The sequence below is a fragment of the Sorex fumeus genome, unplaced genomic scaffold, assembly GCF_029834395.1.
Source record: "Sorex fumeus unplaced genomic scaffold, SorFum_2.1 ptg000043l, whole genome shotgun sequence".
In the NCBI taxonomy this organism is placed as follows: Eukaryota; Metazoa; Chordata; class Mammalia; order Eulipotyphla; family Soricidae; genus Sorex; species Sorex fumeus.
In genome coordinates this window covers 5,271,137-5,287,772 of record NW_026606100.1, presented here as the reverse complement: position 1 = coordinate 5,287,772, position 16,636 = coordinate 5,271,137, and the positions used below count along the sequence as shown (strand labels likewise).

Here is a 16,636-nt window from a genome sequence, read left to right as displayed (position 1 = left end):
CAGAGAGAACCCCACAAAATGTTTGAAGGACCCCCACGTGAGAGGTACCCAGTTGAGGCACCTTAGTGTGTGGAGAGCCCCAGGACTCGCAAACAAGCTCCTTTCCCTTAGAGAAGGCTGAGGGTGTCCTGTCCAGAGGACGGGGCACTGCGGTGACCTTGCTGAGTCTCCCGCTCTGCCCTTTCCTCCGCCCCCCCCCCCCACAGGAAGGGAGAGTCTGCACAACTGGCCCCTTCTGTGGGTACACAGGGCGCCCCCACCTGTAGACAGATGCCCCCTCCTCCATCTGCTCATCTGACTTCAGTCAGCAAAGCCCAGGACAAGCACCCCCCCACCAGCGCCCCCAGAAGAGAAGACGCTCCACTCAGCTGCAGGCAGCTTCTGTCCCCCACAGGCACCCCTCAGAGTCCCTCCCTGCTGTGACCCCACCCCCCGCGCCCCAGGGGAGGGCAAGTCAGACCTGTCTACATGCCTGGGCAAGAGCAGCCACTGCCAGAGGGACCCTGACATCCCGGGGGGTCTGTATCCCCACGTCAGAGAGATTCACTGAGCAAACTAATGAGGATCCCATCCTACCCCCAGCTCTGGGGTCACCCTCAGGCCTCTGGGGATGCGGGGTCTGGAATAGAGGCCAAGGGTATCCCCTGGACACCAGGGGCAGCTCCGCCTTCATCAAGCTGGGCCTCCCTCCCTACGCAGGAGTCTTGAAGGGGGCCTACGAGGTACCCAGGGTCCAGATCTCCGAGATGCCGACAGCGGGAGGCAAGGCCTCAGGGTTCTGGCTGAGCACACTCTAAAGGGCCTGGGAGCACCCCCCCTCCAGGAAGTCTCACCTGTGGCAGCCCCACCTGACCCATCACTCAGCTCCCTTTGTCTGGGTGGGGACCCTCAGCACCCTGGTGGGGGAGGGTAGTGACAGGAAGGAGGGATGGGGGAGAGACCCTCTCTCTGGAAGCAGAGGGGACACCCGAGGCTTCTCAGGGGTGTGCCCTTGCGGCAGAGCACAGGAGGCCACACCTCTCCGGCCGGCACAGAAGATTCAGGCCAGGGGTGGGTGCGTCCAGTGTAGACAGCAAGCTGTGGATAGCTTGGACCCTTTCTGCTGGGGAGAGAGGTGGGGTCGGGGCACTCCCCAGTGGTTGCTGAAGGAGGAACGGGCACCTCTAGGGCCGAGCCCAGTCACCAGGACCAGTGGGCCCCCCATAAGGCCCCTCGGCCTGAGGGAGAGTGAGGGCGACCCCCCTGCTGATTTATGGCTCTCCAAGGGGCCCCCAGTTGTGTCTGTGGAGGTCCTGCTCCCTCCAATCTCCCCTCCCTGTTGGGGGTCGCCTAGAGTGGGGTGACTCTCAGCTGGTTTCCAGATGGGGCTGGTGCAGGAGCCTGGGGGGGGAGACACCCCGAGCTGAGGGAACTTGTGGGGCTCAGCCCTTCAGCCCAGTCACCAAGGTCCCTCTCAGGCCTGTCTGGGACTCACTGTGGAGCAGCCCCCCTTCCCATGCCTCGGGGTGGGTGGGGGTGTGGTGATTTATCACCCTCTGCCTGTCTTCCATCGGAAACGCAGGGGGTGGGCGCAGACGCTGCGGTGAGCTATGGGCCCCCAGGGCCCCGCCACCACCCCAATGTTGTTCCTCTGTCTGGGCAGCGGGTGTGCCCACCCCCTCCAGCGCGGCCCCCCTCGCCCCAGGCCTTCCCAGGGCCTGGCCCATAGGCCCCACTCAAGTCTCCACCTCGCAGAAGGTCAGAGGGCCCAGAGGCGCAGCCCCTCTGCGGGCTGGAGGGGGCCCACGGAGAACACCCCTCAACCCACTTCCCCTGGTTGGTCGGGCGGGGCTGCAGGGGGCCCTTTCCACTACCCAGGGGCGCGCTCCCACCTTGCTCCCTGCGACCCTGGCCTCGCTGTCCCTTCCCGCCTGCACACAGCAGGAGCTCAATAAGCTTTCCGCAGGCGCGGCACGCCTGACCGAGGTCCTTATCTAGGTGGTCAGTGAGCAGGGAGGTCCGCGGATCCTCCACTCCGTGGGCATGGAGGGCTGCGACCTGCTCCACCCCTCAGGTCGCCTGCAAACCCGCACTCTCCGGGGCCTCCAGTTTCCGTGGGTCCTGGTCCTCTGCACCCCGGCGCCCACCTCTGCCTCCCGCGCCCATCCAGGCGTTTCCCGCGGGCCGCGAGCGCCCTCTGGTGCCCTCCCGGGGTCTCTGCGCGCTGGGGGAGATGGGGAACCCTGGCCCTGGCACCTAGCCGCTCAGCTGGGGGACACCCACGCTCCCGGCAGGACTTTTCACCCGCTGGGCTCACTCGATCACCAAACCGTTTTCTCTGTCATCCTCTGCCAACCTGAGATTTGAGCCCCGCTTGCCTCGGGGGCACTCAGGCAGTGGCCTCCAGCAGGGCACGGTCAAGAACCTTTGTTGAGGGGATATTTGAGTGGGTCTTGAACGGTGAGGACCCCTGCCCTCCCCCCAGGAACCCTCAGCCATGGGGTGGCCTTGGTGCTGGAAGCCCAGGGGGGCTGAAGAGATAGTAGTGTGGTCAGAACGGCCCCTGGGCTGCAGGACGAATCACGACCATCCTGTTATTCGTCGATTGCCTCGAGCAGGCCCCAGTAACGTCTCTTTCATCCTAGCCCTGAAAAGCTATATTCAAGGCTCTTTAGGAGAATGAGACCCATCATTGTTACTGGTATTTGTCATATTGGGTACGCCACGGGGAGTTTGCCAGACTCTGCCGTGTGGGCAGGTTACATTTGGTAGCCTGCCAGTTTGGTAGGCTGCAGGACAAAGAAGCCTAAATCAGCCAGGGTAGGTGGAGACTGGGGGCAGGCAGGATCGTGAATGAACCCTGCCTGGCTCCCATGTGGAAGGACACAGCCCCCATCTGGGGCCACAAAGGGTGGGGACAGGCTTTGGGGCAGGCAAGCTATCCATGACGGGGAGGGGGAGGGCAGGTCTGAGCAGGACGAGGGCTGTAACGCCCCCTCACCCTGGAGGGGCATTCAGGGGCGCTGAACTGGGACCATCCACTTCCCCACTCTTTGGAGGCTGAGGCCCCAGGGTGAATGGGTGGAGGGTCAGCTTGAGGTCAGGAGTTAGGATGGAGGGGCTCCCCGCCACCTGGAGGAGGGCAGTACGTGGGGCCAGGCTGGCATCTCCTGGGCACAGTTTCTGGGCAGAAGCTCGTCTCCATCACTGAGAACTGGCATGAGGCTGGGCACAGAGGAGCCACAGGGAGTGCCCTGTGCCCTCGACCAGGAAGTGCTTCCTTCAGCCCCACCACGCTGGTGGCTGCTTCCTACGCCGAGAAGCCCAGCACCCCTCAGAGGCACCAGCTGGCAACCCTCATACCCACCTTCACAGCCAGATGCTAGCCTGGGTCCTCAAGCCTGCGGGCAGTGGGCGAGTGACCTGGACTTCACCGTCGCCTTGTCCCACAGCCAGCAGTGGCCTCTTCTTAGCTTGCGGTCACCCAGGACCCCCCCCCCCACCACTTTGTCCAGGTCCCCCAAAGGCCTCAGTGAGGAGGGAAAGCCCCCCGCCTGCAGGACTTGGTCTCAGCCATGCTCCGGGGCCACCACCCGGTCCCCTCTATGTGTTGTTTCTTTCCTCTGAAAAGTACGTGGGCCTCCTTGCATCATGCTGGGACGGAGTTTAGGGAGTGACCTGAGTGCCCTGCTCTGACAGTGGCTACTGTCAGTGGCCCTACCTGGGGCTTGGGGTGCTGGGCCCTCCTGGAGAGGGCGGGGTGGCTGTCCCTCTGCACGCGGGTGCTGCATTCCGAGCTGTGGGGACGAGGCCGGATGGACACATGGACAGTCGACTGCAGCCCACAATGAGCCGGATGCCCCACACCTGCCCACAAAGGAGGGGGTGGCCCCTGCCTCGCGTCTGAGCGGCAGCCCCCAGATAGCATCAGCCCGGCGAGGGCCATCAGTCTTGTGTGACAAAGGCCAGGACAAAGGCAGTGTCAGCGGCAGCCTCCCCGACCCGGTCAGTGGGGGCCAGGGGTCTTCCTGTGGCAGGTGGCCAGGCCCCAGCCTCGGGCTGCTGGTCAGGGCCCACAGAGTGCAGGGCCAGCCAGGTCGGGGGGTCACAGCTAAAGCCCAAGGGTGACCTCTAATGAAGAACAGCCCCTTCACGTGGAGGACCACCGCCCAGTTCCTGCTGTCCAGTGGCGAGACCGGGGCTGGAGAGCCCTCATGGGTCTGGCATGAAGGGTGCCAGTTCGTTGGCCATGAGGGCAGGTGAAGGACATGATTTCACAGGCGGTGTGCCCAGAGGCCACCTTCACCACAGGCCATAGCACCCCTGGGGCCCACCTGTCCCCTCAGGTCCCAGAAAGGTCCCCAGCCCACCTGACTTGGGCCCTCCCTGCCACACCATGGGCTTTCTCTTGCAGGCAGCTGTGGGGCCACCAGGCTGGCCTGGCTGCTCCAGGTCCTCTGACAAGCCCTCGGGCATGCTCTACCTGCCCAGGACCCCTCATACTCCGAACCCCTGCGAACCCAGTCTACCTCTCCAACGGTCCTCATTCCCCAGTCCCCTCAAGCCACACTTCCTGGCCTTGAGGTCTCCACAGTGTCTCCGTTTTGCACTCGAGTCCTCAGCCCATGTCCTCACCCCACAGTGCTCACTGCCCCATGTCCCCTCTCCTCGATGACCCATCGCCCTGCAGTGTGGTCCGGTGTCCTTCCCTCCGCCCCAACTCTGAACGAGTCCAAGTGTTTGCACGGGCCTGTTTTGGGTGTCTCCTTGAGCAGTCCCCAGCAGGGCTTTTTTTTTCTTGTTTTTAATTTTTCTTTTCTATGGGGGGAGGGGCGCGGAGGGGCTTCCAGGTCAGGGGGTGCAGAGCCGATCAACGGAGGGGATCTGCTCGGTGCCGAAGGTAGGCGTGGGGGCGCGTGTCGGGGGGACGGCGAGGGGCGGGTGGCGGGGCGCTCCGCAGATCCTGGTCATCGCGGGCCGGAGGACGGGCGGCCCCGCGGGAGCCGGATGCTGTGGCCGCCGCCGACGTCCGGGGGAGAATTCTGGGGCCCGGGCGGCGGGCGGGTGGGGTCCGCTCCGCGGCCGGGCTCGCTCGCGCTCAGGAGTCGCCGCCGCCCGCGGGCTCGGCCAGCAGCGGGGCGGTGAGCGCCGGGCGGGTGCGGGCGCGGGCGCGCAGCCGCCGCAGGCGGCAGAGCAGCAGCAGCAGCAGCAGCGCGTGCAGCAGCCCGAGGCCCAGCAGCGCCAGCTGCGCCGCCAGCGCCCCCCAGCAGAGGGCGCCGGGCGCGCAGGCGGCGCGCAGCTCGTCCTCGCCCAGGTAGGGCACCAGGCGGCCGCGCAGCGCGGGGGGCGCGGCGCAGCGCAGGTCGCGGTAGAGCGCGCGCTCGGGCCGGCCGGCCAGCCAGGCGCGCAGCGGCACCAGCTGGCAGTCGCAGCGCCAGGGGTTGGCGCCCAGGTGCGCGGCGCGCAGCGCGGGCAGCGCGTCCAGCAGCCCCGGCGGCAGCGCCGTCAGGTTGTTGCCCGCCAGGACCAGCTCGGTGGTGTCGGGCGGGAAGGCGGCCGGCAGCGAGGCCCGCGTCAGCCCGAGGCGCCCGCAGTCCACGCGCGTCCCCGCGCAGCGGCAGGGGGCCGGGCAGCCGGCGGCCGGGCGGCCGGGCGGCGCGAGCAGCAGCAACAGCGGCGGCAGCAGGCCCAGCGCCCCGCGCGGCCCTGCAAGGGAAGCGCCGTGAGCGGGCGAGCGAGCGCGCGCGCGCCCCCCGCCCGCCCCCCGGCGCCCACCCGGCCCACCCTGGGACTCACCCGAGCCCATGGCGAGAGGACGGCGACCCGGCTGGCTCTGGACGCGCGGCGCGGGCTGCAGGCCCGGGCGACGGCCGCCCACCCCCGCCGCGCCCCCCGCAGACCGCAGCGCGGCCTCCCGGCTAGAAATAACCCGGGGGCCCGATAAGGGCGCTATCGCCGGGGCCCGCCGCCGCCCGGGGTTTCCGCCCGCCCGCGCCCACGGAGCACTCGGACACCCAACGCCATGTTCACCAACATTGTTCTCCTGTCACCAGGACAGGAGGTGGCATTCACGACGGGAGAACAAAACGGAGAGGGGGGCCTTTGAAGGGGCGGGGCCATGCGGGTGGAAGGATGGGGGGCGTGGGGGCGGCCCCGGAACCGGCAAAGGTGCTACTGGGTGGGAGGGCCCCGCAGCACCAGCGGAGAAGGGCTGTGTCGGTTTGGGGGGTTGTGGGGGGATCACCCACCACCCACAGACCCCGGGTCAGGGGCGCGGGTGACCTAGCACAAGCAACCCCTGGGCCTCCTGGCAGCTCGGGGGCCTCCTTAGGTCCGGAAGGGTCCTAAGGGCCCCTGCTGCCCAGGGGCCCACCAACCTGCCCGTGGAGCTCGCCGGTGCGGGGGTAAGTGCGGGAGGACCCTGCCCGCCTCAGCTCCGTGCGCTCCCAGCATAGCTGGGGCAGGGGGCTCCTGAGTCCGCACTGCGGCAGTGGGGCGATGGGCCCCCGAGAGCCTCAGGTCGGCTTCCCCCTTCTGCCTTGGTTTATCTGCCCACCTGAGAAAGGCCTGGAGTCTGCTGAGGCGCTCTGGGCTGGGGGGAGGGGCTTATCTCAGAAGTCTCAGCCCTATGTTAGCTCCTGCTCCCCCCAAGACCAGAGCGGGCCTTTCCGGGGGGCTGCTGTCTCGCCCCCTGAAAGCAGACACCTATGATGGGAGGGGGTCAGCACTGAGAATAAATTAGGGTTGGCCGGGGGAGTATGCCCCCCGCCTCTCTGGGTCGCTTGGGGAACAGTCCGTGTCTGGGCCACTCCAGGGTTGGGGACATGTCCAGGCCCACTGGAGATCCAGATGAGTCCAGGGTGGAGGCCAGACCGGTTAGGGTGCAGGGGGGTGGGAAGGGCCAGCCCAGAGACTGGCAGTTCTGTCTGCGGCCACATGGGGCCGTGGGGCAGTGGGGCTGGTCACTGGTCCTGCATTTGCTGCTTCATCTTCTGCAGCATCTCCTGCATGCGCCTTAGCTGGGGTGGGGGGAGGGAGAGAGGGGAGGGACACAGTGAAAACCCAGACGCGAAGAGGCTGCACCCCGTTCCCCGCCCCGCCCCTGCTCCCAGGATGGTGCCCACCTCCTCGTCCTTCATCCTGATGAGCTTCTCGGTCTCGGCGTCGGGAGTGGGCAGAGGCAGGATGGGGATGGGGCTGTCCATGCGGCTGTCCTGGGCCAGTTTGCTGCGGAGATGAGGGAGGCGGAGCTTCTGAGGGCGCGGCCCCCTGCCTGGGAGCCTGGCCGCTGGCGCCCACGCTTATGGGCAGTGGCAGTGGTGGGGGCGGGCGGGGGCAGCGCACCTGGTCATCTGCTGGATGCAGTGCGCCCGGTAGTTCTCATAGTGCACATCGCAGGTCACGTCCTTGAGGTCGTGCATGTGCGTCCGGATCAGCATGTTGCGCAGCTTCACGAAGTCGCAGTGCGCCTGGTTCTCCACTGCGGGGCGGGCAGGGCTGGGTGGGCCAGGGGCATTGGCGCGGGGCTTTCCCCCCAATCCCCAACCCCCGCCTGAACTCACCCTCCACGATGCCCCAGGGGTACAGGCGCCCTCGGACCCGCTGGCCCTTGGCCTCCACCACCGTGTTGCTGCCGATCACAGCGAAGGGCGCGCTCTCCTGGGAGGGGCAGGTGCAAGGGCTTAGGCCCAGTTAGTGGGGCGGGTGGGCGTGTGTGTATGTGTGTAATGACCAGTTAGTGAGGCGGGCATGTGTGTGTGTATGTAAAATGGTGGGTGTGCATATGTAATGGCAGGTGTGTGTGTGTGTGTGTGTGTGTGTGATGGCCAGTTAGTGAGGCGTGTGTGTGTGTGTGTGTGTGTGCATGGGTGCTTGGAGAGGGGTATGGGCACTGGGTGGATCAGACATCAATGACCTCTCCCCAAAGAGATTCCACTGTCCCCATAGCACCCCACCCCACTCCCTTGTGGCTTCTCTGAGGCTGGCAGAGGGAGTGCTCGGGCACCTCATGCCCTAAGCCCTTTGAAGGACAGTGCCCACCCAGGTGCTTCTCCCCATGCCAGGAGCCTGCCCATCCGGCACCTCCTCCCCAGCCCATGCCCCCTGGTTATTGTGCCTAGAGGCCCAGTTCAGCTCTGGCCTGAGGGTCACTTGTCCCATGACTTAGGCTTGGCCATCAGCATCTGGGACATTCACAGCTGCCATCCCTACCCCCTGGAGCTCAGAATTCTGGGCGCTAGGGCATGGATTACCCAGGACCCTGGGGCCAGTTTCTGTGTTCGTGACCCCGGGTGGTGGTTGGGCAGCCACTGGGCCTCTGGCCCCTGGTGGCAGCCTCCAGCCAGGCAAGGACACAGGCTGCCTCCCCGAGCTCCCAAGCTCTAGATGAAGAGGTTCCAGAGCCAGCACAGAAGACCCTGTCCCAAGGAACCCCGTTTGGAGCTGGCCCCCCCAGCTCCCTCACCCCTGCTGCCCCCAGTGACAGGCTCACCTTCAGCTCCCGGTCCTGCTGCTTGAAGTCCTCATCCTCATCCGAGTCACATTCGGGGAACTGGTATACGTGGATCCCAAACTTGTCGATCTCCTCCCGGATCTGCAGGAAAGTGTGGTCAGAGTGTGTGTTGGGTGTGTCGAGGCGAGGCTGGGCTGGCCTCCCCAGACCACTGCACACGGTGCTGGGCGAGTCACTCCCCAGGCTCACCCGCTCCTTCAGCTTGCGGATTTCTCCCGGGACCAGGCAGTCAGCTTTGGCGATGAGGGGCACGATATTGACCTTCTCGTGCAGAGCCTTCATGAACCCCACATCCACGGGCCGCAGCCTGCAGAGAGGAGAGCAGCGGCGGGTAGAGGGAGTGGAGGGAGAGGCGGGGAGGGGCTGGAGAGGCCCTGCTGGGGGGGGGGTGACTGGAAGAACCCCCCATGGGCCCCATGACGCACCCGTGCCCGAAAGGGGAGATGAAGTACAGGCAGCAGTGCACTCGGTTGTCCTGGATATTCTTGCGGTTGAGTCCACTCTCGTCGCGGAAATATTGCTCGAACTGCTGGTCCACATAGTCGGTGATGGGCTTCCAGCTGCGGGCAGAGGGCATGTGAGGTTGGCCCAGGGCTGGGGGCCGCCGCTCCTCCCCAAGCCCTCCTCACCACTCAGAGTTATTGACGGCGTCCCCGAAGCCTGGAGTGTCCACAATGGTCAGCTTCAGCTTGACCCCCTTCTCCTCAATGTCCACCGTGTGCTTCAGAATTTCTACCGTCTGGTTGATGCGCTCTGGGTGGGGGTGAGGGTATGTTTTGGTTTTGTTTTGTGGCCACACTTGGCGGTGCTCAGGGGTTACTCCTGGCAGTGCTCGGGGGACCATATTGGATGCCGGGGACAGAACTTGGGTTGGCCGCGTGCCAGGCACACACCCCACCTGCAGCACTACTGGCCCCAAAGGGGGCTGTTTGGAGGGGCTTCTCCGACCTTTACCTCCCATCCTGGGCGGTAGAGGTCCGGGTCGTGCCTTTTGGATTTGGGACAGGGGCCCCAGCTGTGGGGGAGCAGGGCGGGGCCCTCTGAGAGCCCTCACAGCAGGGCGGGCTGACAAGGGCCCACTCACCCTCCGCGCTGAGCAATTTCCGGTCCTTGTACAAGTCTGTCAGAAAGAGGCTGTGGACCAGAGTGGACTTCCCCAGGCCCGACTCACCTGCTCAGGGACAGAGGGAAGAGGTCAGATGAGGTGCCCCCAGGACAGCCTCGCCTGCCCCCGCTTCCTGGGAGCCTGGCTAACTCACCCGCTACCATGAGCGTGAAATCAAAGCCCTTCTTCACAGACTTCCGGTGCACCTGGTTGGGCAGTGTGGCGAAGCCCACGTACTGCTTGTCAATGTCCTGCGGACAGGGGTGGGGTGGGTCAGAGCGGGGCAGGGCTTCCAGGAGGCTGGCCCCCGGTCCTGTCACCAACCAGATTCAGGAGGCGTCCCAGGGATGGGCTGTTTCCCCAGTCCCCGCCTGACAGGGTATAGTGTGTGAGATGTCAGGTATTGTGTGTGCTTCCTTGGGTGATGGGCAGAGGACACTCCCACCCCAAGACCCCTTCAAGGCCTTCCATAGGCAGCGAAGCCCCCTGCCTCAATACTCGCCCTCCCCAGAGCGAGCACCAGCGGGTGGGAGGCCCCGTCTGGCCTGGCCCCCTTCCAGCCGCGGAGGTGGCTGGCTGCCGCAGCAGTCTATTTATAGTCCGCGGCACCAGGCCTCCCCCGCCTGGGGGTCTTGGGTCCACCCGCCGTGGACTCTGGCCCTGTCGGCCCCCATCAAGTCTCCGAGCCCGGGGCTGACCCGGGAGGCGCCCACACGCACACGCACACCAGTGACCCACATTCCGGTTCCCCCCACACACCTTGAGCCGCCTCTGGGCCTGGGTCCGCGGGGACAGCAGTTGCTCCACCAGGCGGTCCCGGGGCGCTGCCAGCGAATCCATCGCGGCGCCGACCCCCAGGGCCCTGCCCGCCGCCACGGGCCGGACGGAGGCCAGGTCAGGTGAGGCTGCCATGCACGGGGCGAAGGGCCCACGGGCGGCCACCGCCGGGCCGCCCCCTCTCCGCGTCCCCGGCCCCGGGCCCGACACTGCGCCCGGCCGAGAGGACCCCCGGAGCCCCCCGCGGCGGGCGGAGCGCCCCGGCTGGCGGCATCCGCGGCGGGCAGCGGGACGCGGCGGCGCGCGGACGCGGCCCGGGTGGGTGGCAGAGCCGCCCCGCCCGCCCGTCGCCGGGAAACTGTCGCCGGGAAATTGGGCCGCGGGCGGAGCCACGGGGGAAAGCGGCTGCGGGGGGCCGGGCCGTTTACGCGCGGGGGCGGGACGCGGCAAACAGGGCGGTGCGGCCTCGGACCCGCGGCCGTGGGACCAGGGCCTGACAGCCCGGGTGACGCAGGGAAGCCCCCCGCGAGTCCCCTCCGCGTCCCGCCGGGGTCCCGGGCGTGAGTGGCCGCCGCGCGCCGGCTCCCGAGAGGTGCGACGCGGCTTCCGCCCGCCAGAGGGCGCCAGAGGACGCCCCCGGGACCCAGGCGCAGTCCCCACGCGGGAACCCGCACGCAGCGCCCCGTCGCTCCTGGCCGACTCTGCCCCAAACCTCCTGGCGGTGGCGCCATGTGCCCCAAATGCCCAGTTACCTCTCCCGGCACTGCTGTTTCTCTAACCCCTGCTGAGCGCCTGGCCCCTCTGTGTGTGTGTTCACGCGTGTGTCTGTGTGTGTCTGTGTGTGTCTGTTTCCTAACCAGAGGGGGGGGGGCCGGAACGACAAACAGGGCAAGTCTAGAGGAAACCTGGGGAGCAGACCTCCAGGCCTTAGGGGAGGGGGCCTTCCACTGGCCCTACCCCTACAAGCCTGCAAGTGGAAGGGTGTGTGTGTTGGGGGGGGCTCGTTAGAGACTTGGGGCCTACCCAGCCCAAATTCAGGAATTGCACTCAATTCTGCAAGCTGGGGGTCCACCCATATGCCTCCACTGCCGCCCCAATCTCCTGGGAGCAGAGGGAGAGGCTTGGGGGATCCCCCTCCCCTGGCTTTTGACCCTGGTTGATCCACTGGGCACCTTCTAAAATCACCCCAGACACCACGGGGTCTCCTACTCCAGCCTTCCTGTTTTCCCCCTCCAGGTCTTCCCCCACCAGCATCTGAAGATGCCAGCTACAAGGGGGTGGGGACAGAGGACGAGAAAGAGCTGAGGTCTGGTGAGTCAGAACAGTCAGAGACCCCCTGCTACCCCCTCCCCGTCCCACCCTCCCAGCTTGAGGGGCCTCTGTCCCCTGTTCAGGCTGGGGTGCTTCTGTGGGGTTGGAGGCAGCTGGCAACCTGGGGCAGAGGGTGGGCCCACAGCTGGGAACAGGAGAGCCTTTCATCCCAGTGGAAAGTGTGGACGGTGGGGGGCGGGGTGGGGGAGCCACAGCCTCCCTGTGCTCCCCGCCTGTCCCCAGCCCTCGCTGGAAAAGCCTCATACGTGCCAGCCCCTGCCTTCTGACCTGCAGGGGCCTCTGGGCTGAGGCCCACTGACTCCCCAGACGCGGCCCTCAGCCTGGCATCCACCCACACAGACTGGCAGCTCCCACCCAGGGCATCTGCCGGGCAGCTCGTGGGCCGTCCCCACGAGGAGGGCCAGCACCTACTGTTTTTCCCACCACCGACCACGCCCAGACAGACCTGTGGCTTTCCTGGGGGAGCGCCACAGGGAAGGGGCCCTGACACCCCCTTTTCTCCTGCCCCCAAGGCACTACAAATACTCCTCTGGGCTTCCCGTGCGCCACACACAGCTGCGCCCACCTCCTCCTGGTGTCTGAGACTCTCGAGGCATTTCCATTCTTAGAATCCCAGTCAGATCTGGGAGCAGCCGCCAGACTGCAGAGCCCCCAGCACGGCCCAGAGGCACTGGTGGGTGCACCCCCCCCCCCAAACGTGCACGCGCTGGGGTGCAGCTGGCCCAGTGGCGGTGACAGCAATGCGCCCAGGCTCTTTGGGCTCCCTCCACGGGGAGCTGGTGCCACCCCCAACTGCCTGCATCATGCCCTCGCCTCGCCAAGGAGGGAGTGGGGGGGGGCAAGGAGGGCTCCAGGGGGCCTGCAGGGCTGGGCAGCGCCCCAGCAGGAGGGATGGCGAGGAGGCTGCTGCCAGGCCTGGTGCTGGGAGCGCCCACAAGCCAGGAGAAGGCAACCCGCCATGGGGCGCTCCCCCTTCTCTCTCACACAATAGACTCCGCGTGTGTCTCAGAACCCAGGCATTGTCTGACCCGCTGCTGTGGGGACACAGCTCTCACCCAGGGATCCCCGGGGAGTCCCTTTAGCGATGGGGTGCAGTGGGTGGGGCCCTCCCCAGGGCGGGGCGCGTCCCTGCCAGACAGACTCCAGGCTCCCACCCATCTGCTAGGCTGCTCCTGGCCTGCCTGTCACACCCCAGGCCAGGGCTCTCACATTCCACCCGGCACCCACCTGGTGCCAGCGCCCTGCAGGGTTTGTGGGGGAAGCGGGGAGCAGAGGGCTTCCTTTCTCCCCCAAACATGGCTGAGCTCCAGCCAGAGAAGCGCCTAGCAGGCTGCCAAGAGCCCACCCCGCATCCTACTTGGTGCCCCCACACCCCTCTGGGTGGTGTCCTCCCCGCCTGGAGGTCAGGCTAGGCAGGTCCCTTGGCGGAAGCCCCTAGGCTGGGGCCGGCTGGCATGGGGATGACTCAGGTGCAGCCGGGATGCTGGATGCAGGGCAGAGGCCTGGCCGCAGACCCGCCACTCAAACTGGTGTGGGGAGAGGACCTAGGAGGCGAGGAGCAATGGGGGGTGCCAGCGCCCCGTGGAGCTGCTCAGGGACTGTGGCGGCAGGGGGCCATCAGGACGCTCGCGGCTGCCGTGACGGTGGCCTCACTCCGTCCCGACCGACCCGGCACGAGGCCCGCAGAACCGGTCCACCGGGAGGGAGGCGAGGGCGCGGGCCAGTGAGACAGGGGTGCCCGCCCATACCCATGCCCCGTCCCCTCCCCACCTAGGGAGGGGCGCGCGGGCTCGCCGGCAGGGTCGAGGCCTGGCCCCGCCGTGGCCTGGCGCCCTCGGTCCCCCCACGGCCCCCGGCGCGGCGGCGCGCGAGCCCCCTCCCCCAGCCCCGTGACATCGATTTTCGCGAGCCGGCGGGTGACGGCCGGCGGGGGGCGGGGTCGCGCCCGGCGGCGGCGGCGCCCGAGCCACAAAGGGTGACAGCCCGGGCCGGGGCGGCGGCGCGCGCCTACCTGCTTGTCCTCTGCGGGGCCGGGGTGGCGGCGGGGTCGCGGCGGAGGTCGGGGCGCGGGCGCGGGCGGGTCCGGGCCGGCGGGCGGGGAGAGACGGAGAGACACGGTGAGGGGCGGGCGGTGGGGACAAAGGCGCGCGCGGGCGCGCGGGCGGCGCCGAGCTCACCTGGGGTCGCCAGCTTGCTCTTGTAGCGCAGGCCTGTGCTCATGGTGGCCGCCGGCGGGGGACGTGCGGCGGCGGGCGCGCGGGCGGGGCGCGGCGACGAGCGGCGGAGGCCGAGGCCGGCTGCGGGGTGACCGGCCCCTCCGCGCCGCCCGCGCCCCGCCCGCGCGCCCGCCAGCCAATCGGCGCCCGCCGCGCCCACGCGCGACCCGGCGCGGCCGGCGGGGGCGGGGCCCGGCGCGCCCCCCAACGGCCCCCGCGCCCACGGCCTGCGGCCGACGCCCTCGCCCCCGCCGGCCCGGCCGCGCCCCCCGCGCCCCGCGTGCCGCCCGGCGCCCGGCCCCTTCCTCCTCCATCCCGGGGGCCGCGCCGCGATGCCGAAGCCCCGGGCTCGCCGGGAGTGCCGGCGGTACCTGCGACCCAGCGCGTCCCCGGGGTGGCCGTTCTGTAAAGCCCGGGGAGCCCCCTGCCGCGCGCGCCTGCATCGCGCTCTCGGTGAGGTCCGTGGAGCTCCCGGCTCCTCCACTGACCGCCACAGACTGGGAGGCGCTGGCCTGCACCAGGCGATGTGGGTTGGGGGTGGTGTGTGTGTGTGCGCGTGGGGCGGGGGGCTCCAAGCCCCGATCCTGAGCTGTGAGCCCTGGTCCCCTGCCCTAGAATGCTAGTTCAGAGAAACCCGATTGGCATCCGGGCTAGGTAGGGCCCACCGCCGCTTTTCACCCACTGTAGACCCTTTGCAGCATCCTGAGAAGAGTCACAGGGGGATCCTGGCTCCCTGTGCCAAAGGGCAGTGGGGTCCTCGGGAGTGCAGCCCACTGGCTGACGCGGATGGGAGGCCTCAGACCTTGAGTGAGGTCTGAGTTTCCAGCACTCCTCAGCATGCTGGATGCCGCCTGCCTGCTCTCTGCACTCACACACTGTCGGGTGCACTCAGCTTGCTCCCTCACAGAGTGCCCCCAGGGGCCAGTTCTGGAACCTTCCATCCCTTAGAAGGGGACTGTAGGATTACTGGATCCCCATTCAAGAGCTCCTCAGAGGGTTTCTTGTCCCCTCCACAGGCAAGAAACTGTTCTCCCTCTTCTGTCCTCTCTCCTGTGTCCTTTGTTCTTCTGCTGGCTCATGGAGTGGGAGGTGGGGATCCCCGGCTCCCCCGTCTGAAGGACCAGCATCAAACACTGAGCTGTTTGCTCACTAAGAGGGAAAGTCTCACAAAACAGTACAGTGTCAGGGCCAGAGTGATATTACAGTGGGTAGGGCATTTGTCTTGCACGTGGCTGACCAGAAGGCTTCATCCCTGGGAACCCGTGTGGACCCCAGCCTGCCGGAAGTGGCCCTGAGCTCAGAGCCAGGAGTAAGCCCTGAGTACTGTTGGGTGTGGCCCCAAAACCAAAAACCAAAAACAGTACAGTGTTCTGTCAAATTCTGTGATGAGAGACAGAGAGAGAGAGAGAGAGAGAGAGAGAGAGAGAGAAGAGAGAATGGAGAGAATGCTCAATGGGCTGAGTGCATATTTTGCATGCAAGAGGTCCAGGGTTCAAGGCCCTCCACCACATGATCCCCAGAGCACCCAAACACTGCCAGTGTATCCCCAAACCAAAACAACAGAACCAATTCTGTGGCCAAAGTCCATTTCCCCCACTCCAGGGAATCTCTGCCAGGTCCAGAACTGTGGCAGGTGTGGGTACCCCCTCCCCACCCTGCCCCTGCACCCCGCCCCCCCCAGGACCACAGGGCCCAGCACTGCTGGAACTTGATGCTGTGAGCCTCCACTGTTAGCCCTGGAGCCTGGAGCTGCTCTCCAGCATCAGAGACATTCGGGTCCTGGCCTGAAGCTACTGTTCACACCGTCAGGAATTCATCATTGACTGTGTGTCTGCCTAGGGCTGGTTTTGCCCTGAGCTTTGAAAGGAATGGGGTGGAAAAGGACACACCAGGTGGCAGGCAGGTGTTCTGGGCCATCTTTGGCATGGAGTGCTTGGTGGTGATCCTGAAGGGGGCTGGAGCTTTGCAGAATGGGTAAGTGGATCAGAAATGACACTTGGTTATTCTGCCTTGGACCAACTGCTGCAGATCTGTGCTTGTGGGGACAGAGAGGGACAGAAGCTTTCCTCACGGTGGCAGACATGACCCTGAAAGCGACCCCCCAGACTGCTGCCCACTGGGGCTCACGTTGGGGGAACTCAGAACCACTCTGGACCAGGGGATTACCTTTTTGGTTGTTGGCCCATACCTTGCTGTGTTCCGGACTTACCCACTGGTTCTTTGCTCAGGGATTACTCCTGGGATTCCGGGGATTGAACCCAGTTTGGTCATGTGCAAGGCAAGCGCCCTAACCCCCGAACTTTCTCTCCAGCCCTGGATCAGGCAGTTTTAGCTTGGCCTTGAGGTGTGTTGATTTCAGGTCAAGGGCACAGATGGGCCTTGATCTGAAATAGTCACTTAATCACTTAACTTCCCGTTAGTCGTCGATTTGCTCGAGCGGGCGCCAGTAACGTCTCCATTTGTCCCTGTCGCGTGCTAGTGTAGCCCAATGGCATCTGTTCGCTCTGGGAACATGAAGGGCCTCAAACCGATCGTTCATGATCTTGACGAAGAAGTCTGACCATCTGGTAGGTGGGCGGCCACGTGGTCTTTTGACATCCCGTGGAATCCAGTCAGTAACAGCTCTAGTCCAACGGTCATCTTTAAATCTCATTACGTGACCATCTGAAATAGTGGAAGGTACATATGTACTAGAATCGTGAATTTTCCAACAAT

General features: G+C 66.3%; 2 protein-coding genes across 3 annotated transcripts; both read right to left on the bottom strand.

The window, feature by feature from the left end:
• Positions 1–5,067: 5,067 nt before the first annotated feature.
• Positions 5,068–5,961, bottom strand: GP1BB (glycoprotein Ib platelet subunit beta). The gene is made up of 2 exons (XM_056120681.1): positions 5,776–5,961; positions 5,068–5,685 (listed from the first exon to the last, which is right to left on the bottom strand). Exons 1-2 carry the CDS (start codon positions 5,783–5,785, stop codon positions 5,078–5,080), a joined length of 618 nt encoding a protein of 205 aa, XP_055976656.1. The 5' UTR covers positions 5,786–5,961; the 3' UTR covers positions 5,068–5,077.
• A 424-nt stretch (positions 5,962–6,385) lies between these two features.
• SEPTIN5 (septin 5) lies at positions 6,386–13,940 on the bottom strand. Of its 2 annotated transcripts, XM_056120379.1 has the most exons (12): positions 13,883–13,940; positions 13,717–13,727; positions 9,751–9,847; positions 9,576–9,662; positions 9,121–9,244; positions 8,917–9,051; positions 8,681–8,798; positions 8,471–8,572; positions 7,542–7,638; positions 7,324–7,459; positions 7,104–7,206; positions 6,386–6,998 (listed from the first exon to the last, which is right to left on the bottom strand). In XM_056120379.1, the coding sequence occupies exons 1-12, from the start codon at positions 13,923–13,925 to the stop codon at positions 6,942–6,944; spliced, it is 1,110 nt and encodes a 369-aa protein (XP_055976354.1). In that variant the 5' UTR covers positions 13,926–13,940; the 3' UTR covers positions 6,386–6,941. The 2 variants fall into 2 exon arrangements, with proteins under 2 accessions (XP_055976354.1, XP_055976353.1); XM_056120378.1 differs by lacking the exons at positions 13,717–13,727; positions 13,883–13,940 and adding an exon at positions 10,356–10,619.
• Positions 13,941–16,636: the final 2,696 nt, after the last annotated feature.